Source organism: Muscardinus avellanarius (assembly GCF_963383645.1).
Source record: "Muscardinus avellanarius genome assembly, chromosome: 1".
NCBI classification, from domain to species: domain Eukaryota; kingdom Metazoa; phylum Chordata; class Mammalia; order Rodentia; family Gliridae; genus Muscardinus; species Muscardinus avellanarius.
This window is the reverse complement of record NC_137786.1, coordinates 110,979,369-111,002,080: the sequence shown is the minus strand read 5'-3', so window position 1 is coordinate 111,002,080 and position 22,712 is coordinate 110,979,369. Positions and strand designations below refer to the sequence as shown.

Sequence of the window (22,712 nt, the reverse complement as noted above, 5' to 3'; positions counted from 1 at the left end):
GAGGGGAAAGCCTGTACCCAACCTATTAGGGTATCGACTCTCATTTGGTAAGTAAGAAAAGAGGGGCAAAGGCCTCCTTGGGGAGAACCAGCAGCACAAGTAGAACAGGAGGCACTGACTTTACTAACCAGTTGTTGCAGGAGAGGAGAATAAAAAACAAGGAGCTTAGGAAATGCTTAAGCGCCATAGGTCCCACGTGTAGGGAATTATGTTAGGCTAATGACCATCTCCGGCCTGAGCCTCAGGCAGAACAATCTTGTCCTATTAAAGAGGACCTGTAGTGCGTGACGATTGGCTTACCCACTACCTTGAGAATTACCCTGGGCTGGCAAGGAAGACTGAGGTCGAGGAATCCGGGAGCTGTCAGTCTTCGGCCCGGCCGAGTAGGGCCAGTGGCGGGGCCTGGTCTAGAAGGGTGGTCCCCCTGTGTTGAGGCACCTGGGGCTCATGCTTTTCCAAAGGCACTGTTCCAGTGGCCCTCCTGGCCGCACACCAGGCGTGGTCTGATTGATGGGTGTAGCCTTGCCGCACTTGATGCAGGCTCTTGGAGGTAGTTGTTCTTGCTGTCCTCCACCCCTAGGTGGCGCTCCAGAGGGCTGAGCAACCACCGACAGCCACAGGGCAGCTACCATGGTTCAAGCTTGCAAATCTGCCTTCTGGAGAAGTTGGAGTATACATTCTACCTCCACCTGTTCCTCTCTGGAATTAAAAACTTTAAATGCCATGTTCACCAAATCTCAGATAGGAGTTTGAGGACCATCCTCAGCATTTCTTAATTTTTTCGAATATCAGGGGTTGATTGCCTAATAAAATGAGTTGCCAGTACCACAGATCCTGCCTCAGTAGATGGAGCTAAGTGGGTATAGAGGGTAAAAGCCTCCTGCAGCAATTAAGAAAAACAGCTGGGTTTTCATCTGGACCTTGGATGATTTCCTTAAGTTTATCATAATTAACTGCTTTATGGGAAGCATCCCTCATGCCATCAAGAAGGCAGTATCATATGTTCTCTTTTTTATTTCCTCATCCCTACTGTTAGGGGCTGGCTGATAATCAACCTCAGGGACCCACCTCCAGCCACACCCTACTGACCTGGGTCACCACCCAAATAAATCCATTGCAATGGATTTATCCACTGCTGAGACGACTCAGTTACATCAACTCCAGACATGAATAAACGTGCTCTTTAGGGGGCATCTTATATCTAACTATAACAGTATGTATATGAACGACAGTCCATTTAAGATTCATTTAGCAATTGTTAACAGTTGTGTGTGTGCATGCGTGTGTGTATTACTATGAATTGAACCCAGGAGTGCCCTACCTCTGAGGTATACCCCCGCCCTTTTTATTTTGCTACAGGCTTTAGCTAAGTTAGTGTGCACTGGCCTAGAACCTGTGATCCTCCCGACTCAGCCTCCCAAGTACTGGGATTACAGGCGTGTGCCATCAGGCCTGGCAATGAGCCTGATTCTTCTTCTTCTTTTATTATTATTATTATTATTATTATTATTATTATTATATGTGTAGTTGCTAAGACTGTCTTCAAACCTGAAATCTTCCTATCTCAGCCTCCCAAGTACTGAGATTACAAGTGTGTGCCACCATGTCAATTTATTCATGTTAGTTGATTTTTATATCTCATATGGACTTGGAAGAAATAAAGCCTTTGCTTTGAAATAGCCTAAAATTCATGGATTTCTGACTTGACCTGATTTTTTTCCTTTTGCCCACTTGACAAAATGTCACCATCTAAAAAACAAAGCCCAAGATGTCACTGGTCTTAAGGCATTTATGTATGCTACTCAGGTTTCTTTTGTCCACTGCTTAAAGCAGAGAGACTAGAAGTGGAATGAAAGTTTATATTTTTTAGTATTTATACTGGTGTTTATGATTATGAAAAATACTCTTGAAATTGCTAATTAAAGTGAGAAGCCAAGTGTGGTGGCATATGCCTATAATCCTTGGGAGACGAAGGCATGAGGATCACGGGTTCAAGGACAGTTTCCGCAATTTAGCAAGGCCGTCAGCAACTTAGTGAGATCCTATTTCAAAATAAAATGGGTCGGGGATGTCGTTCAGAGGTGGAATGTCCCTGGGTTCAATTTCCAGCACTGCAAAGTAAACAAGGTGAGAGCTGAAGAAGGAACTGATGTGTATGAGAGAAAAAATTAGTGGTGACCCATGCTTGTAATCCCAATACGTGGGAGGAAGACACAGAAGATTACGGGCTTGAGGCCAGCCTCAGAAGGTGAGGCCCTCAGCAACTCAATGCGACTCTGATTCCAAATAAAATAGAGCTGGGGGTTTAACTCAGAGGTAGAATGCTGGATTCAATCCCCAGTACAGAGAGAGAGAGAGAGAGAGAGAGAGAGAGAGAGAGAGAGAGAGAGAGAGAGAGAGAGAGGAGGGAGAGGGCACAAGAGCTAGTCAGAAAGCAGCTTGAACTCAGCAAAGTGAGTGACGTCACCCACTAGGCGCTGGGAAGGCTCTGCCCTCGCTAGCTCTCAGATGATAGCATTTAAGCCCCTAGCAAAGATTTACTGGGTGCCTCCTCTGTAATGGACACTCTGCTTACTTAGCTTGTGATTGTTTGACCTATCCTGGACCACTTGCTTTCCCCCACCTCTCACAACCTACCTTTCTTTCTTTCCCTCCTTCCTTTTATTTTATTTATTTATTTATTTTTTGAGACCCAAATCTCTTTTACAGGGAGGAACAGACCTCCTGGAGTCCCGAGGTTTCCTCACATCAGGTAGCTCTGGTGGACTAGAGAAGAGCTGGATGTGCAGGGGCTGGAAGGAGTCACATGCCGGAAAGGCCAGACCCACTGTGTTTGGAGCCTGTGGCCGTGCTGTCTGCTGGTGAAGCCACACTCGCCCAGTGCTCTGCCATCATCTAGAAGCTGGTTGTCCTTGTATGCCGCTGCTCATCAGGCGGCCACCTGAGGATGCCCTCGCCCATGCGCTTCAGCTTGAGCATCGTGCTCGACTACTCGGTGTCGGGGAGACAGTGGTCTTTGGGCGCAGGGTCATGGATCACGAGGAACACTTCATCCGGAGACTGCCTCTGGCTCCGCCCCTTCCCAGCAGCCTGTGCCACAACCAGTGTTTTTCTTTTCTTTTTCTTTCGGTACTGGGGAGGGAACCCGGGGTCATTCTACCTCCAAGCTACACCCCTAGCCCTATTTTTTCTTTATTTTGAAACAGTCTCACTGAGTTGGAAAGGGCCTCATTAAGTAGCTGAGGCTGTTCCGAACCACGATCCTCCTGTCAGTCTCCCGAATGCTGGGATTACAAGCGTGCGCCACCACGCCCGGCACAACCAGTGTTTCTTGACTGAGCTTCTCCCTACCTGCTCTCCAGGTCAAGAGCTTGGCTTCACCTCTCCCTCCAGGGGAGCGCCATGCATCTGGGCTTAGCTAGGTGTTAAAGCAAAGTCATGGATTTGTTGGTCATTCTGGGAGCCTCCCCACGTTCAGACTACAGACCCTCTATACGTAAAAAGCATTGAAACGGTGTCTTTGCGGGTTTTGTTTGGTTTTGGTGGTTCTGGGAACTGAACACAAGGGCATTCTACCTCTGAGCTACCCTCCAGCCCTATTTTATTTTACTTAACCCCTATATGCCTTAATTTGCTCATTTGTAAAATGGACATCATAAAGCCACTCTCCTAGCCAGCATGGTGGCACATGCTTGGAATCCCAGTACTTAGGATGCCAAGACAGGAAGAGCACAGGTTCAAGACCAGCCTCGGCAGGCAGTGAGACTCTTGGCAACCTAGAGAGACTGTTTCACAAACAAAAAACAAAAAGGCTGGGATATAGCTCAGAGGTAGAGTACTCCTGGGTTCAATCCTCAGAAGAATAACAATAATCCTACAGTTCTGAGCTATGGTCCTACCTGCCAGTGTTCTTATGACATATAAAGTTGTAAAGTCTAATTCAATGTAACACTCTGATGAAACTCATCTAAGGTTCTATTTCTGCAGAAATGGTATCTTATGATATACACATTCTTGTTTGTTTTTTTGGGTCTGGGGATGGAACTCAGAGGCATTTGACCTTTCGAGCTACACCCCCTGCCCTATTTTTATTCTTTATTTTTGAAACAGGGTCTCACTGAGTTGCAGAGGGCCTCACTAAGTAGCTGAGGCTGTCCGCGAACCACGATCCTCTGGTCTCAGCCTCCCGAATGCTGGGATTACAAGCGTGCGCCACCACGCCCGGCATGATAAACATATTTAACTATCCAAAACACTGGAAGCAATTACTATAAAAGTATTTTATCATGAAAGAACCACCTATCTTGTATATGAATTTTGGCTTAAATTTTTGTGACACTGAGGATTAAACCCAGGGGCGTTCTACCTCCAAACTATACCCTAACCCCATTTTATTTTTTATTTGGAAACAAGGGCTCACTAGATTGCTGAGTCTTGCTATTTGCTGAGGCTAGCCTCAAACCTGCAATCCTTCTGTCTCAGCCTCCCAAGGACTAGGATTAGAGGCATGCACCATCACACCTGGCTTTATATATGAATTTAAGAAACTTTTCAAAGTTTGTATAAATTACATGTTGTCTCTTTACTAAATGTGTCCTGAATTAGAATAGAAATCAATGTTCAGGAAATAACATCATTTTACATTTTCTTGGATCTCACTAAACCTAGCATAGCACCGGGAGCACTGGGGGAGGGGGTACTGAGGATTGAACTTAGTGGCACTCTACCACTGAACTATATCCCAAACCCTTTTTATTTGAAGACAGGGTCTCGTAAGTTATGACCTGATCTCAAACCTGGGATCCTCCTGTTTCAGCTTTTCCAATATTGGGATTAAAGATGTGTGCCACTGTGTTGACCTTAGGAGCATATGTGTATGTGTGTGAGGTCGGGAAGGGGTACTGGCAATTGAATCCAGGGGCCATTTACCTCTGAGCAACAACACCCCTAGCCCTTTTTTTTCATTTTGGTTTTGAAATAGGGTCTCACTAGGTTGCTGAGTCTTACTACATTGATGCAGCTGTCTTCAAACCTGTGATCCTCCTGACTCAGCTTCCCACAAGTACTAGGATTACAGACGTGCGCCACCACACTCAGCTGTGTAGGAGCATTTTAGGATTCACATAAGCCGGGCATGGTGGCACACGCGTGTAATCCCAGCATTCGGGAGGCTGAGACAGGAGGGTTGTGGTTCTAGGGACAGCCTCAGCTACTTAGTGAGGCCCTCTGCAACTTAGTGAGACCCTGATTCAAAATAAAGAATAAAAAATAGGGCAGGGGTGTAGCTCGGAGGTCAAATGCCCCTGGGTTCCATATCCAGACCCGCCAAAAAAAAAAAAAAAAAAAAAAAAAGCATGCCAGTAATCCCAGCATTTGGAAGGCTGAGACTGGAGATCGCACAGGTTCGAAGCCAGCCTCAACTACTTAAGCCCTTTTCAACTTAGTGAGACCCTATTTCAAAATAAAGAATAAAAAGCTAGTCGTGGTGGCGCACGCTTGTAATCCCAGCATTTGGGAGGCTGAGACTGGAGGATCATGGTTCACGGACAGCCTCAGCTACTTAGTGAGGCCCTCCGCAACTTAGCGAGACCCTGTTTCAAAATAAAGAATAAAAAATAGGGCAGGCAGTGTAGCTTGGAGATTGAATGCCCCTGGTTTCCATCAGCAGCCCCATAAAAAATGAACCAATAAAATAAATAAAGAAAGCAAGAATAATCAGGAGGCTGAGACCAGAGGACCGTGGTTCGCAGACAGCCTCAGCTACTTAGTGAGGCTTTCCACAACTTAGTGAGACCCTTTTTCAAAATAAAGAATAGAAAATAGCACAGGGGTATAGCTCAGAGGTTGAATGTCCCTGGGTTCTATCCCCAGTACCACAAAAATAATGAATCAAAGAAAGAAAGAATAAAAAATAGTGCTGGAGGTGTCACTTGGAGGTAGGAAGCCCCTGGGTTCCATCCCCAGTACCGGAAAAAAAAAAAAAAATCACATACTGGCTATATAACTGACCACAATTTATGCCTTAGCATAGAACTGATAATAAATATGCTTCAGGTAAAATGACATTTACTTGGCCAGAAGTGGTGGTACAAACCTGTAATCCCAGCTATTCAGGAGCCTGTGGCAGGAAGACCAAATGTTCCTGGTTTTAAGTGAGATTCTGTCTCAACAAGAAATTTTTTCTTTTCTTCTTTATTTATTTATTTATTTATTTTTGCGGTACTGGGGATGGAACCCAGGGGCATTCGACCTCTAAGCTACACCCCCAGCCTTATTTTCCATTATTTATTTTGAAACAGGGTCTCAAAGAGCCACAAAGGGCCTAAGTAGCTGAGGCTGTTCGCGAACCTCGATCCTCCTGTCTCATCCTCCCAAATGCAACAAGAAATTTTTTAAAAGAGCTGGGGAGCCGGGCATGGTAATGTACACTTGAATCCCAGCATTCAGGAGACGGAGACCGGAGGACTGAGGTTCGAGAACAGGCTACTCAGCAAGGCCCTTCGCAACTCAGTAAGAATCTGTTTCAAAATAATGACAGCCTCAGGTACTGAGCAAGGCAACTTCACAACTCAGTGAGATGGTTTCAAAAATAAAAAAGACTTAAAAAATAGGGCCGGGGGTGTAGCTTGGAGGTAAAATGCCCCTGGGCTCCATCCCGAGCACACACACACACACACACACACACACACACACACACACACACACAAAAAAAAAAAGGGCTGGGGATGATGTAGCTTAGTGGTAGAGTACTTGCCTAGTGTGTGTAAAATCCTGAGTTAAATTCCCAGTAAAACACACACATTTACTTTTTCCTAACATTGGCCTTACCTAGAAACAAGTGAAGCCACTTTGAATTCTCCCAGTAAAAGCAGGTATCACGGGGCTCAGTGGAAAAGCACTTGCCTGACATACACAAGACCCTGGGTTCCACCCAGCACTGACACGAAAGAAAGTAGATATCACAAACACCAAGGAATCTGACTTTTTATTGTCCATCAGTTGCTACTTAGAGGTTTACATTGATCAATTCTAGTTATTCTGCATGTAACAAAACATTCATGCTTATCAACTCTGAGAAAACTGCAAACAGAAAACAAAACTTCTTCAATACATATAAGGAACCAAGTTTTCTTTTTTTCTCTTTTTGTGGTATTGGGGATTGAACCCAGAGGCATCTACCTCCAAACGACACCTCCAGACTGATATTTCTTACTGGGAAACAGGGTCTCACTAGGTTGCTGAGTGCTTCTCTAATTGGCCTCAAACCTGCAATTTTCCTGTCTCAGCCTCCCAGGTACTGGGATTATAGGAGTGTACCACCACGCCCAGCTGAGTTTTCTAAAATTATAATCTGAAGGCCCTATTTCTGCTTTTACATAGTAACCATCAGGTCATTCCACTCATTGTTCTACCAGAATATGTCTTCACCTTTCAAACTGGATTACTCATAAAATAATGGATTATATTCAAGTAACAAAAACAAGTAGAGTGAATTCTAATGAATATTTTTGCATCTGCTTACCATAGTACTAGTCACAACACCAGTTTATAATTTTTCCCCCCACTCAGTATTTCAGCAAATGCATGCTTCAAAACTGACTGAAGTTGCACGTCGGCAGTTCACTGATGGAAATGCGTGAGACTGCTTCGTCTCTCTGAACCGAAGGACTGAAATTCCTCCTCCTCCCAACTTCTCTCCATCTATCACTACTCTGCATGTTCTTGCTCTTGTCCTGGAATTAGCCACCGAATATTCTCAGTTCGAATGGTAGCATACATTATAAAACTAATTAAAAAGAACAAAGAAAATACAAGCAACCAGTCCACACTTTTTACCAAAGTGCTGGGAAGAGGGCCTATTTGGTCAGCTTGAGTTACCACCACATTTTTCTTGGCTTCTATACCTGAAAAAGAAATCAATTGTTTCAAATCGGAGAAAAAAATGCATCTGCCACAGATTTTCTGAAGTATAATGCATGGTATGCAAAATGCCATGCAATTCCAAAATAAATACCACTGCTATTATATCTGGGATGAATTTCACCTGCTTGTCAGTGTAATTTGTAACTTGTCTTTCTCCCTACCACATCAAAGGATTAGAATTCCATTCAGCTGTTCAAAGCTAAAACTCCAGATTTCTATGGATTCATCAGAGATTTTGTAGCCAGTGCCTTGAAAGAGTTGCCTTTTGTTCTCTTGAGACCAAAGTTCAACAGGTAACTAGTAAAGCTACTCTCAAGAGTCTACAGAATGCTTTCACAGGTCAGGTAATACTAAATTCAAATGCTTTTAAATAAGTGAGAGAATTGTCAGAACCACTAGCCACCCCTGGGACTGATAAACAGCAAAGACACTGGGACTCCTAGATTTCATTTAAGGCCTATGTTTTCCTAGAGCAATAATAAAATGGCTTCCTCTCCACACATCAGTCTGGGGTCCTGTATAAGACCTGGAATTCCACCTCACAGTAGCCCACTTTCATTCCTTGAGCTAAGTTGGCTCCGTGCTCTTTAAGGTCAAAAGTGAGCCGGGCTTGGTGGCACACGCTTGTAATCCCTGCGCTTGGGAGGCTGAGACAGGAGGATCGCACAGGTTCAAAGCCAACCTCAGCTACTTAGTGAGGCTCTCAGCAACTTAGTGAGACCCTGTTTCCAAATAAAATATAAAACAGGTCTGGGAGTGTAGCCTGGAGGTAGAAAACCTCTGGGTTCCACCCCCAGTACCACAAAAAACAAAAAACAAACAAACAAAAAAGGTCAAAAATGGTGACATCCAGTTCAGTATATATATATATAAGAGGTGGAGTTTTCTGTTGTTGCTGTTTGCCTTTTTTTTGGTGGTACTGTGGATGGAACCCAGGGCCCTTCTACACCCTCAGACCTAGTTTATTTTTTATTTAGAAACAGGGTCTCACTAAATTGTTGAGAGCCTCACTAAGTAGCTGAGGCTGGCCACAAACCTGCAATCTTCCTGTTTCAGCCTCCCAAGTACTAGGATTACAAGCATGCGCCACCATGCCCAGCTCTCATTCTTTCTTTCTTTTATTTTGTGGTACTGGGGGTGGAACCCAGGGGCTTTTCTACCTCTGAGCTACACTTCCAGACTTATTTCATACTTTATTTGGAAACAGGGTCTCACTAAGTTGCTGAGAGCCTCACTCAGTAGCTGAGGCTGGCTTTGAACCTGTGCAATCCTCCTATCGCAGCCTCCCAAGTGCTGGGATTACAAGCATGCGCCACCATGCCTGGCTCTCTCATTTTTTATTTTGAAACAGGGTCTCACTAAGTTGCTGAGAGCCTCACTAAGTAGCTGAGGCTGACCTTGAACCTGTGATTCCCCTGTCTCAGCCTCCCAAGTGCTGGGATTACAGGTGTGAACCACCATGCCTGGCTGAGAAGTCTGTTCCAGGAGGTACACTTCAGAAGAGTGAAGTTTGACAAGTAAAGCAACTTTCTTCAATTTACAATGTTCAAACTTGCAAAGAGTAAACAACAAGACTATGTGTGTGTGTTACTGTTGTTGATTTCAGTGCTGTGGATCAAATCCAAAGCCCTGTGCATGCTAGGCAAATGCTCTTCCACTGACCTGCCCTGATATCCCCAGCCCTGGACATGTTTTGGCAAACCTTAAGGAATTAAAATACAGCTGGCCAGGGGTGGTGGGTGGCACACACCTGTAATCCCAGTACTTGGGAAGCTGAGATAGGAGGATCACAGGTTCAAGGCCAGCAACTTACTGAGGCCCTCAAACAACTAAGTGAGACCCTATTTAAAAAATAAAAAAAAAGAAAAAAAGAAAAAGAAAAGAAAAGGGCCGGGGACATAGCTTGGAGCCAAAATGTCCCTGGGTTCAATCTCCAGTACCAAAAAAATAAACAAGTTTTACAACTCAAGAGTGAATCTATACATATTAGAGCAGATCAGAAGACACACACCCCCAGCAATAAAATATCTTCTTCCTCAGAATATTATTTCTACATACCTGTCTGATTAAAAATGAAGATTTTCAGTGTCTCCAGTGTCCGATCTGTGTGATTAAATCTAGCCATTGGTTTAGCTCCTTGAAATAACAAAATGTTAGGAACTGCTACAGTGCCAAACCTGGTGGAAAGGCTGTAAGAGAAGTAGATAGCCTAAGTCAACAGCAGGCTTTCTTGTGTAATTACCATACCAGAATGGATGGAAATAAATTAGAAAGGAACGGTTTTGTGTAACCTTACAAGGTTTCTGATACTCAGACTTTAGTTTGTTCCCGACCTCTTTCCTCCTGGGTCAGAACTGGGGCATTTCTGTTCTGCAGCCTGAGTTGCCTCCTATTACCAACCATATGAATTTACCCGTGACCCAGTTATTCCACTATCAAAGTTCCTGTCAAAACAGAACAAACCAGAAAATTCTACTTCATGGACAAGCATACTGTGTCAATTTACTTGACAGGAAAAATTTCAAACTCTTCAGAATGCCCATCCCCATTCCTCACAAAACATCAACTTATAGTAAGCAAAAACTTTGTTAGGTTGATGGAAGGGAATTGATGACCTACCAAACACACCAGGAAGTTCACAACTAGAGCAAGAGGACTGGTGAGTAACCTGACCTGACTGGGATTGTTTCACTTTTACATAATACAGGACCAGTCCAGTTCTAGCTTCAGTTCAGCTACTGAACCAGGCGTGACCTTTGGGTGGACTAATTAACTTTCCTAAACCTGTTTCTCCCATAAATAAAATAGGAATTCTGGATAATCAGGAGTTTTTTCTTCTGTAAACATACTACATCTTGGATATTAATACATGTCCCAGCCCCTGTGTTATGATTGGGATCTTAAGTGCTATCCAAAAGCTCACATGCTAAAGGCTTGGTCCCCAGGCAGCAGTGTCAGAGGTGGACCCTTGGGAGGTGGCTGGTGTATCAGATATTCTGACTTGAGCCAGGTGTGGTGGCGCATGCTTGTAATCCCAGTACTTAGAAGGCTGAGAATCGCACAGGTTCAAAGCCAGCCTCAGGTACGTAGTGAGGCTTTCAGCAACTTAGAGAGACCCTGTTTCCAAATGAAATATATTTTAAAAAATAGGTCTGGAAGTGTAGCCCGGAGGTAGAAGGGCCCTGGATTCCATCTCCAGTACCACAAAGAAAGAAAAAAAGAAATTCTAACTTGAAAAGTGGATCCACTTATGCATTTATAACTTAATGTGTTTGGAGGTGTGGCTTTGTTATAAAAACAAGCTCCTTCTCTGCTTCCTACCCACCAGGAGCTGAGAAGCTTTCCTCTGCCACACCCACCGTGATGTTCTGCCTCTCCAGCCTAAAAGCAACAGGGCCAAGCAACCATGGGCTAGAACCTCTGAAATGGTGAGCTAAATAAATCTTCCCTCCTTTAGGCTGATTTTCTCAGGTATTTTGCTATAGCGATGGAAAGCTGACCAGTACACTCCCTGTAATAAGAACAAGTGTCCTCGTCTCCTTAATTCAGGCACTATACAGATACTCCAAGGAGGTAAAGGTAAAAAAAAAAAAAAAAAAAAATGGCTGGGCATGGTGATACATGCCTGAAATCCCAGTACTTGGGAGGCTGAGACAGGAGGATCACAGGGTCAAGGCCAGCCTCAGCAACTTAGCAAGTCCCTTGCTAAGAAGTAGGGAGGGGCTGGGGGTGTAGCTCACAGGCAGAATGCCCCTGGATTTAATCCCCAATAAAAAAACAAATAAATAAAAAGACAAACCAGACCATGTACAGTGGCACATGCCTGTAATCCCAGGCTGAGACAGGAGGATCACAGGTCCAAGGTCAGCATTCAGTAACTTAGTGAGACCCTATTTTAAAATAAAATAGGGCTGAGGGTCTAGCTCAGACATAAAACACCCATAGGTTTAATACCCCCCCAAAAAAAGAAAAGGACAAAGACAAGCAAGCACCTATAGGAAGAGCATTTGAGCCCAGGAGTTTGAGGCCAGCCTGGCCAATTTAGCCAAGATCCCATCAATCCATCTCCCACCCATCCCAAGACAAAAACCTATATAAGGTATATAGGTTACCTATATAAGGTAACCTATATAAGGGTAAGGCCAGGCGTGGTGGTGCACGCTTGTAATCCCAGCATTCACAGACTTTGAACTGAGATCGCAGTTCTCAGCTGCTTAGCGAGGCCCTCCACAACTCAGTGAGACCCTATTTCAAAATAAAAAATAGCCGGGCGTGGTGGTGCACGCTTGTAATCCCCGCGCTTGGGAGGCGGAGACAGGAAGATCGCGCAGGTTCGAAGCCAGCAGCGCTGGCTTAAGAGACCCTGTTTCCAAATAAAAATATAAAATAGGTCTGGAAGTATAGCCCGGAGGTAGAAGGGCTTCCAGGAACCCCAGTACCACCAAAAAAAAAAAAAAAAAAAAAAAAAAGAATAAAAAAAATAGGGCTGGGGTATAGCTTGGAGGTAGAATGCCCCTGGGATCCATCCCCAGTACTGAAAAAAAGGGAAAAAAAGGGGGGGGGAATATTACTTTAAAAAGCTAAATTAATTCATTACTTTATTGAGTGTCTACTATGGAACATATATACAAGAATAAATGTAAGTGGAATGAAAGAAGGGAAGGGAAAGGAATGGTAGGGAAGGGAAGGGGAGGCAAGGGAAGGGAAAGGAGGAAGGGAGGAAGGAAGGAAGGAAGGAAAACAAGAAGGAAAGGAAGGACCTATGTAGATACAAAACAGGAAGCTGGGAGTTGGCTGCCAGATGTGGGGCCACACTGCAGGTTAAAGTCACAAGAAATATCATCCTGTGATACCAGCTGGGCTAACTGCGCCTGGCCAGGACCTCCCCAAATCCTTTTGCCCTTCCCCTGCCACCTTAAGGTCTTGGTTCACGCCTGGCTTACACTACTCACTCCCGCCTTTCCCTTCTTCCCCCATTTGGAAGTTCCTGCTACCTCCTTTGCCTCTGTCAGCCAACGGTGAGAGGCCCCACCAAGGGAAGTAAGTACCTGCTGTGCTGAGATGCATCCAGTGCCAAGAAGCGAAGAGCTGGGAACGCGCGTGGCAGAGAATTGAAGTGAGGGGCCAAGCTGGCGGAAAACCGGCACCATGGGGTATAGAACAGCACCAAGGTGCAGTCACTACCATTTGGGTTTAGAAAATCCATGAGATCCTTTTGTAAAAGAAACAAGTATTGAAGTCAGCAGTAATGTACGTGTAAGGACACTGGAAAAACAGGAACCCTGCTACCTCCAGGGAGAGGAAATGCAGGCGGGACAGGGAGAGGACAGAGACAATACAGTCTACCCTCAAGAACCTTCTGGAATATGAACCATTTGAATCCATGGATCTGAAGAAAAATACTACCAGGTGACAGGGTAAAAGCTTTCCTCTAATCTTTCCTAATATTACTTTGGAGCTATTTTACTATTTTTCATAATACAACAACTCAAATACTAAATACTCTTAGGATATAGGCCACTGCCCATACCTTTCAAAAGTGCAGCTCAAGCCGGGAGTGATGGTGCACGCTTATAAGCCCCACGGTTGGGAGGCTGAGACAGGAGGATCGCACAGGTTTGAAGCCAGCCTCAGCTGCTTAAAGAGGCTCTCAGCAACTTAGTGAGACCCTGTTTCCAATAAAGTATAAAATAGGTCTGGGAGTATAGCCCGGAGGTAAAAAAAGGCCCTGGGTTCCACCCCCAGTACACGGTACCACAAAAGAAAAAAAAAGAAAAAGTGCAGCTCAAACCCTATGGTTTGGATCTTTTTTTTTCTCTCAGTACTGGGGATAGAACCTAGAAGCATTCTACCTCCGAGCTACACCCCCTGCCCTATTTTTTATTCTTTATTATGAAACAGGGTCTCAGCCGGGCGTGGTGGCACTCACTTGTAATCCCAGCACTTGGGAGGCGGAGACAGGAGGATCGCACAGGTTCGAAGCCAGGCGTGGTGGCTTAGGAGACCCTGTTTCCAAATAAAAAAGTATAAAATAGGTCTGGGAGTGTAGCCCGAAGGTAGAAGGGTTTCCAGGAACCCCAGTACCACCACCAAAAAATTAAAAAATAAGAAATAAATAAAAAATAGGGCAGAAGGTGTAGCTCGGAGCTCAAATGCCAAAAAGAAGAAAGAAAGAAAGAAAGAAAGAAAGAAAGAAAGAAAGAAAGAGGGAAGAAGGGAGGGAGAGAGGAAGAAACAGGGTCTCACTGAGTTGCAAAGGGCCTCACTAAGTAGCTGAGGCTGTCCGTGAACCGCGATCCTCCTGTCTCGGCCTCCCAAATGCTGGGATTACAAGCGTGTGCCAACATGCCCAGCTCTCTCCTGACTTTCTAACCACCATAAAGAAACTCAGTCATTGTTCCAGAATTCCCTTCAGAATCAGAATCATCATTTATCAACTCTCTGGCTTGGTTCTCAATCTAGAGCAAACACTAGGTCCATATTCCCTTTTTTTTTTTATGGTATTGGGAATGGAACCCAGGGGCATTCTACCTCTGAGCTATGCCCTTCAGCCCTATTTTTTACTCTTTTTTTTTTGGCAGTACTTGGGATTGAACCCAGGGGCATTCTACCTTCGAGCTACACCCCCAGCCCTATTTTTTATTATTTATTAATTTATTTATTTGGTACTAGAGGTGGAACCCTGGGGCTTTCTATCTCCGGGCTATACTCTCAGACCTATTTTATACTTTATTTGGAAACAGGATCTCACTAAGTTACTGAGAGCCTCACTAAGTAGCTGAGGCTGGCTTCAAAACTGTGCGATCCTCCTGTCTCAGCCTCTCAAGCACTGGGATTACAAGCGTGCACTACCACACCCGGCTTCTTATTTTTTATTTTGAAATAGGGTCTCACTGAATTGCAAAGGGCTTCACTAAGTACTTATTGAGGCTGTCTGTGAACTGTAATCCTCCTGTCTCAGCCTCCCAAATGCTGGGATTACAAGCATGTGCCACCATGCCCAGCTTTTATTCTTTATTTTGAAACAGGGGCTCACTGAGTTGGAAAGGGCCTCATTAAGTAGCTGAGGCTGTCCGTGAACTGCGATCCTCCTGTCTCAGCCTTCCAAATGCTGGGATTACAAGCATGCATCACCACACCCAGCTAGGTCCATATTCTTTAGAGGAAAGAAACTTTCCATCAATATAATAACATATTTTCCAGGAATACTACTAGTGTAAATAATGATGTTACTATTTTAGTAGTTCAGGATTTTTTTTTGTTTGTTTTTTATTTTGTTTTGTTTTGTTTGAGATGGGGTCTTGTTATGGTATTGGCCAGGCGGGTCTCAAACTCCTGGGCTCAAGCAATCTTTCTGCCCCAGCCTCCAGGGTGGCTAGGACTACAGGCTACAGGTATACAACCCTGCATCCAGCTATAATTCAGATATTTTGTTACCTCTATAATACTTCATTTGAAAGAAGAAATTTTCTTTTACTTTCTTTTTTGTGTGTGTATGGTGCTGAGGACTGAACCAAGGGCATTCTACCTCTGGGTTAAACTCCTAGTCCAAATTTATTTTATTTGGAGACATGGTGTCGTTAAGTTACTGAGAATCTTGCTAAGTTGCCAAGGCTGGCTTTGAACCTGCAACCCTTCTGTCTCAGCTTCCCAAATCCTGGATACAGGCATGTATCACCACGCTCAGCTTAACTCTTTTTACTTGTTCTAATTTTTTGCAGTGCTGGGGACTGAACCCCCGTCTCAAGATTATAGTGTAAGCACCTTACCACTGAGCCACATCCCCAGATGGAGGAAGAGAAATGGCATGATTCTGATGCTGAGCACCTACCTAGCTGTCCACTAAGATTTTATAATAAGGATTGACACTGAGTCCATCCCACAGATGATTAGCTTTTGGCTGCCTAAGAAGCATAATCAACACTAGTTCTATGATCTCCTTTTCCTCTAAAGCTCACTGAGAGCAAGTCAGTGTTCACAAACACAGCCACTCAATTCCCTCTCCCACTTAGACCAGGGTAAAGATGATGATCCTCCATGTGGAAGTCAATAGAATCTTAATAATAAAGGAGAAAACTACTAATTTTTTTCTTACCTGGGACATATTTAAAATCTTCAGAGTGAAATTCTCCAATCCTGTGACGTTTCTCTCCTCACAGTTCACCTTGGGAGATTTCAGACTCTCGGTGTTATTGGAGTCCTCTGTCGGGGCGGGCTCAGATTCCACCACCTCTGGCTCTGAGGAGTATTCCTCTTCCCTTCCAGGGAAGCTGGCTCCACCACTGTCCAGAGAGAAGAGGCTCCCTCTGCCGCTGCACCGCACATCCTCCTCTCCTCCAGCCACGCAGGTGCCGCCGCTGGGCTCTGGGCTCTGCTTGTCCCCAGCTTCCCCCGGAATCACAGACAGCACCACCACTGGGTCACCACGGGTGTCCAGCCCCAGCACAGTTCCGGCATCCTCTGTCCTCTCCTGGACGGTGGGGTCAGGTGGGGGCTCCCCGTCGCCCAGGTACACATCCCCCACCTGCTGAGGAGGCGCAGGCTGCTCCTCTGACCACAAATAACCACTTTCCTCTGCAAATAAAACATACCAGGATGTTGTTATATTTGACTTGAAAAGAAATGAACCCCAAAGAGTGGTGGTTCTCCTCAAAAGTATAATTAATTTTCCACTATGGAGAAAAAAAATTACCCTTCCCATGAAAGTCTGAAATGGCTACCCACCACCCCTCAGGATAGAAAGATGGCCACAAAGGCAAACTATACCAACAGATGCCAAATAAATTGACATATGCAGGCCGGGTGTGGTGGTGCACACTTGTAATCCCAGGGCCTGGGAGGGTGAGACAGGAGGATCACACAGGTTCAAAGCCAGCCTCAGCTACTTAGGCTCTCAGCAACTTAGTGAGACCCTGTTTCCAAATAAAGTATAAAATAGGTCTGAGAGTCGGGTGTGGTGGCGCACGCTTGTAATCCCAGCATTAGGGAAACTGAGACTGGAGGATCGTGGTTCATGGACAGCCTCAGCTACTTAGGCCCTCTGCAACTCAGTGAGACCCAGTTTCAAAATAAAGAATAAAAAATAGGGCAGGGGGTGTAGCTCGGAGGTCGAATACCCCGGGTTCCATCCCCAGATCATCAAAAAAAAAAAAAAAAAAAAGGTCTGGGAGTATAGTCCCAAGGTAGAAAAGCCCCCTGGGTTCTACCCCCAATACCACCAATAAATGAATAAACAAATGCATAACATCACCCAGAACCATAATCAAAACATTCCAGTGTAGATATCTAATTAGGAAAATATAAACATCTCATTTGTTTGATGAGAATGCTCAAGAGAATAATAATTTTTTTTTGTAAGACTCTACTAAAGCATCTCTGAACAACTGTAACAGTTTGGTGTTGAAAGGGCTCTGTGAGATCGGCGAGACAAGGGTTAGCAAGTCCACTTAACAGATGACCACGCTTAGGCCCAGAGAAGCTCAGTGTGATGCCCTATGGTACACAGCTGAGGACCAAGTCTTCTGGCTGGTGGCTACCTGCCCCGCTGTGAATCCTTGGGGGATACTGGACCACTCTGCCGGGCATACCATTCAAGCCACACAGCAAGCAGCTCCTTCCTGAGGGGGCCTCTGACGCTGGGCTCTGCTCTCCTGCTCCGCCCTTGAGCGCCAGCAGATGGACCCAGCAGTACAGCGCAGCACAAGGAGAGGCCTTCCCTCGCTAGGTGGAGCCAGAGGGCAGGCCCTGCAATGCTCAGGTGCTGAGCGTCCTGAGCAGTCTTGGATGCCCTAGACCTCGGAGCATGGCTCCTACCCTCCGGTTCTCAATTCAACAGCATTTGCAGGCTTCCCAGACACAAAAAACGTTAGCAGCCATCAGGAAAGCCCTGCAGTTGGTGGGGAAGAGCTGATGATGTAGCTCAGTGGTGGAGCCTTTGCCTAGCTTATGTGAGTGCCTGGGTTCAATGCCCAGCAAAAGAGGGAGGGAGGAAGGACCCCCAAACCTTCCAAACTTTAAAACTGTAAGTTTGTAGATCGAAGAAGCTCAACAAACCATACCAAGTTACATCATAATTTGGGGGTGGGATTAAATCCAGGGGCATTCTATCTCCAAGCTACACCCCCAGCCCTTTCTTATTTTTATCTTTGTGTGTGTGTGTGTGTGTGTGTGTGTGTGTGAGAGAGAGAGAGAGAGAGAGAGAGAGAGAGAGAGAGAGAGAGAAGATAGGAGAGAGGAGAGAGAGAGTTTTACTGGGGGAGAGAGCGAGAGAGAGCGAGCGGGAGCGAGCAGAGAGAGTTTTACTGGGAATGGAACATGGAACCCAGGGCCTTCTACCTCCAGGCTATACCCCTGGAACTATTTTTTTTAAAAATTTACTTATTTTATTTATGTGTGTGTGTGTGTGTGTGTGTTTTACTGGGAATGGAACCCAGGGCCTTCTACCTCTAGGCTATACCCCTGGAACTATTTTTTCTTATTTACTTATTTTATGTGTGTGTGTGTGTGTGTGTGTGTGTGTGTGGTACTGGGGGTGGAATCCAGGGGCTTCTCTACCTCCAGGCTATGCTCCCAGACCTATTTTATATTTTATTTGGAAACAGGGTCTCACTAAGTTGCTGAGGCTGGCCTTGAACCTGTGCGATCCTCCTGTCTCAGCCTCCCAAGCGCGGGGATTACAAGCGTGCGCCACCACGCCCGGCATTTATTTCTTATTTGGAAACTGGATCTCTCTAAGTTGCTCACAGTCTCACTAAATTGCTGAGGCTGGCTTTTTTTTTTTCTTTGCTCCTGGGGATGGAACCCAGGAGCATTCGACCTCCAAGCTACACCCCCTGCCCTAATTTTTATTCTTTATTTTAAAACAGGGTCTAAGTTGTGGAGGGCCTCACTAAGTAGCTGAGGCTGTCTTTGAACCAGCGCAATCTCCTGTCTCAGCCTCCCAAATGCTGGGATTACAAATATGCACCACCACGCCCAGCTCTGAGGCTGGCTTTGAACCTGCAATCCTATCTCAGCCTCCCAAGTACTGAGATTACAAGCATGAGTCACTATGCCTGGCTTCTTTTTTATTTTGAAACGGTCTCACTAAGTTGCTGAGGGTCTCTCACGAAATTGCTAAGACTGGCCTCAAACCTGTGATCCTCCTGTCTCAGCCTCCCAAGTACTGGGATTACAGGTGTACACCAGCACACTGGATAGGTACATCATATTATAATATATATATATATATATATATATATATATATATATATTTTTTTTTTTTTTTTTGTGATACTGCTGGTGTTCCTGGAAATCCTTCTACCTCTGGGCTACATTCCCAAACACCTATTTTTTATATTTTTATTTGGAAACAGGGTCTCTTAAGCCAGCGAGGCTGGCTTCGAACCTGCGTGATCCTCCTGTGTCCGCCTCCCAAGCGTGGGGATTACAAGCGTGCACCACCACGCCCGGCATGGTACATCATAATTAAATAGCTCAAGCCAGGTGTAGTGGTATCTGTAGTACCATCTCCTCAGGGGGCAAGGCCAAAGTATCGCCTGAGCCCATGAATTCTATACAGGGCAACATAGCAAGAGCCCATCTCAAAAGAGAAAGAAGACAAGACATACTACAAAAGCTGAAAAAAATTCCTTACCAATAGACCCACACAACACAAATCTTCACGGAACCCCTTCATACTAGGTGGAAATGCAGATCAAGTAAAGAATGAAGAATGCCAAAAGTGCTGACTACATAAATACACATGCTTCTTTCCAAAGTCTTGCCATAAAGAGTACAAAACAGACAAGGTATTTGCTACAGACAAGGAAAGAACTACAGGAGACTTTGTTTTCTGTTTTTTGTTTTTGTTTTGTTTTGTTTTGTTTTGTTGCGGACTGAACTCGGGGGGCATTCTACCTCGGCAAGTTAGCAAGACCCTCTCAGCACTTAAAAAAATTACAGGGCTTAGCCAGGTGTCGTGGCACATGCTTGTAATCTAGTACTTGGGAGGCTGAGACGGGAGGATCAGAGGTTTGCAGCCAGCCTCGGTGAGGCCCTCCACAACTTGGAGAGATCCTGTTTCAAAATAAAGAATTAAAAGATAGGAGTCGGGCGTGGTGGCGCACGCTTGTAATCCCAGCATTCCGGAGGCTGAGACATGAGGATCGTGGTTCGTGGACAGCCTCAGCCATTACTTAGTGAGGCCCTTCACAACTCAGAGAGACCCTGTTTCAAAATAAAGAATAAAAAATAGGGCTGGGGGTGTAGCTCGGAGGTAGAATGCCCCTGCGTTCCGGTACTGCAAAAAAGAAAAGAAAAGTACAGGGCTACTGTGGGCTCAAATGAGAAAAGATATGTACAGTTCCAGCACATCTTAAATACTCAAAATGTACGCAATGATGATAGTGGTGGGCATTTATAATTCAAAGAGATGGAGAGACACCATAACTTGGTTTTGTTAATTTCCTGCAAAACATACCCAGAACTCATCCATTCCTCCACTTTCTAGTTAGTGCTTATCAGCCCGGCCATGACCACCTCAGACCTGTACAATTACTGTAGTCATCTAACTGATCTCCCTGGCTGGCCCCGTCCCCTACTAGACTCGGTTCTTCACAGCAAAAAATTAGGAGGCAAACCAGGGCTGGGCACAGTGACACAGGCCTGTAATCTCAGTATTTGGGAGGCTAAAACGGGAGAAGAGCAGGTTGGAGGCCAGCTTTGGTAATTTAGTGAGACTCTCCGTAATTTAGTGAGACCCTGTTTGAAAACTAAAAATAAAGCCAGGTATAGGTGGTGCACGCGTGTAATCCCAGTAGTTGGGAGCCTAATATAAGAAGATACCAGGTTTGTGGACAGAATCAGAAATTTAGGGAGGCCTTCTGTAATTTAGTGAAACTCTGTTTCAAAATAAATAATTTAACAGCCGGGCGTGGTGGCGCACGCTTGTAATCCCCGCGCTTGCGCAGGTTCGAAGCCAGTCGCGCTGGCTTAAGAGACCCTGTTTCCAAATAAAAATATAAAATAGGTCTGAGAGTGTAGCCCGGAGGTAGAAGGGCTTCCAGGAACCCCAGTACCACCAATAAATACATACACACATACAAAAGAGGCGGAGGTGTAGCTCAGAGGTTGGAAGCCCCTGGCTCATTCCTAGTAAAATAATTAAACAAATAAGTGGGCTAGGGGTATATCATGGTGGTAGGATGACCCTAGATTCAATCCCAAGTACCACACACACACACACACACACACACACACACACACACACACAAAGGTCAGGCACAGTGGTGCATGCTTGTAATCTCAGTACTTGGGAGGCTGAGACAGGAGGATGGCAGGTTCAAAGCCAGCCACCACAATTTAGTGAGATTCTCAACAACCTAGCAAGACTGTTTCCAAATAAATGAAATAAGGCTGGGGGTACCTCAGAGGAAGACTGGCCCTGGGTTCAATCCCCAGTGCCACAATAAAATAATAGAATAAAATGGGAACTTTTTTTTTTTTTTTTTTTTTTGCTGGTCTGGGGCTGGAACCCAGGGGCATTTGACCTCCGAGCTATACCTCCTGCTCTATTTTTTTATTCTTTATTTTGAAACAGTATCACTGAGTTACAGAGGGCCTAAGTAGCTGACGCTGTCCACAAACCATGATCCTCTGGTCTCAGCCTCTGAATGCTGGGATTACAAGTGTGCAGAACCACACCTGGCTTAAAATGTGAACGTTTTAACAAGACGGCTTGGGAGGCACAGAGCAAAGTGAGGGCTGGAGTGCTTTCATTAATGGTAAATGTGTTACTGTTTCTCAGTAACCGGGCTGGCTCCGCATCAGCGAGTGCACCTGCTTTTTTCCAGACATCCCAATGAAAGGAAAGACAGGTTTATTTCTGTTAAGGTCTGAAAGACAAGCAAGGCCAAGGGTCTTAACCCTGTTTCAAAATAAAGACTAAAAAATAGGGCTGGGAGTATGGCTCGGAGTTAGAATGCCCCTGGGTTCCATCCCCAGTACCGGAAAAAAAGAAAAAAATTGCTTGGCCTCTTTCAATTTACTTGTGGAACGGAAGATATTAATGGAGCCCAGCTCACAGGGTTGGTGGGAGGACTAAATGAGACAGAGACGGAAAGCATGCCAGGTGTGTAATCCCAATAAATAAAGGAGGAGGGCGGGTTCGAGGCCAGTCTCAGCAATTTAACAAGCCCCCCCACCCCGCCCCCGGCAACTTATTCTGCTTCCAAATAAAATTTAAAAAATAAGGTTCCGGGTGTCGCTCGAAGACAGCGTGCCCCGGGATTCGAGCCCCAGCACCAAAAGCAAGTCAAGCGGGCGGCGGACGCGGGCCTCCGCGGCGTCCCGGCCCCACTCACCGTCCAGGCCGCGGGCGGGCAGCGCCAGCGCGCACAGCGCGGCCCACCAGCCGAGGAGCCGCATGGCGCCGGAGCCCGCGGGGCCGCTCGGTCGGAGGCGGCGGGCGGGCGGCGGGCCGGGAGCGCGGGCGCGGCCCCGCGCCGCCATCTTGGCACCTGGCGGCCGCCGCGGGCGCCATCTTGGAGCCGGGCAAAGGCTTCTCGCTGCCGCCGGCGGCTCAGGGCCTCTGGAGCCGACCCTGCCGAGCTCTCTGGCCCCCCAAGTCCAGCTCAGGGCTCCAGCAGAGGTCTGTCGCCCCCTTTCCTCCCGGCTGTTTGCCGCATGCCGCGCACCAGCCCAAGGACTTTCCACCCGGCATTCCGCCTTCGAGTGCCTGGTGGAGGGCGGGACCTTTAGAGGCGGCCAGTCGACCTCTGCTTTACAATACTACCCTAACCAGGACTGCC

The 22,712-nt window shown here is 45.8% G+C and overlaps 1 protein-coding gene across 1 annotated transcript; it reads right to left on the bottom strand.

Annotated features, from left to right (window-relative positions):
• Positions 1 to 7,707: 7,707 nt before the first annotated feature.
• Positions 7,708 to 22,444, bottom strand: TXNDC15 (thioredoxin domain containing 15; the record flags this gene model as incomplete). The annotated part of the gene is made up of 7 exons (XM_080713198.1): positions 7,708 to 7,904; positions 9,982 to 10,112; positions 12,972 to 13,135; positions 16,019 to 16,497; positions 17,460 to 17,643; positions 19,429 to 19,504; positions 22,266 to 22,444. 7 exons carry the CDS (start codon positions 22,442 to 22,444, stop codon positions 7,708 to 7,710), a joined length of 1,410 nt encoding a protein of 469 aa, XP_080569324.1.
• Positions 22,445 to 22,712: the final 268 nt, after the last annotated feature.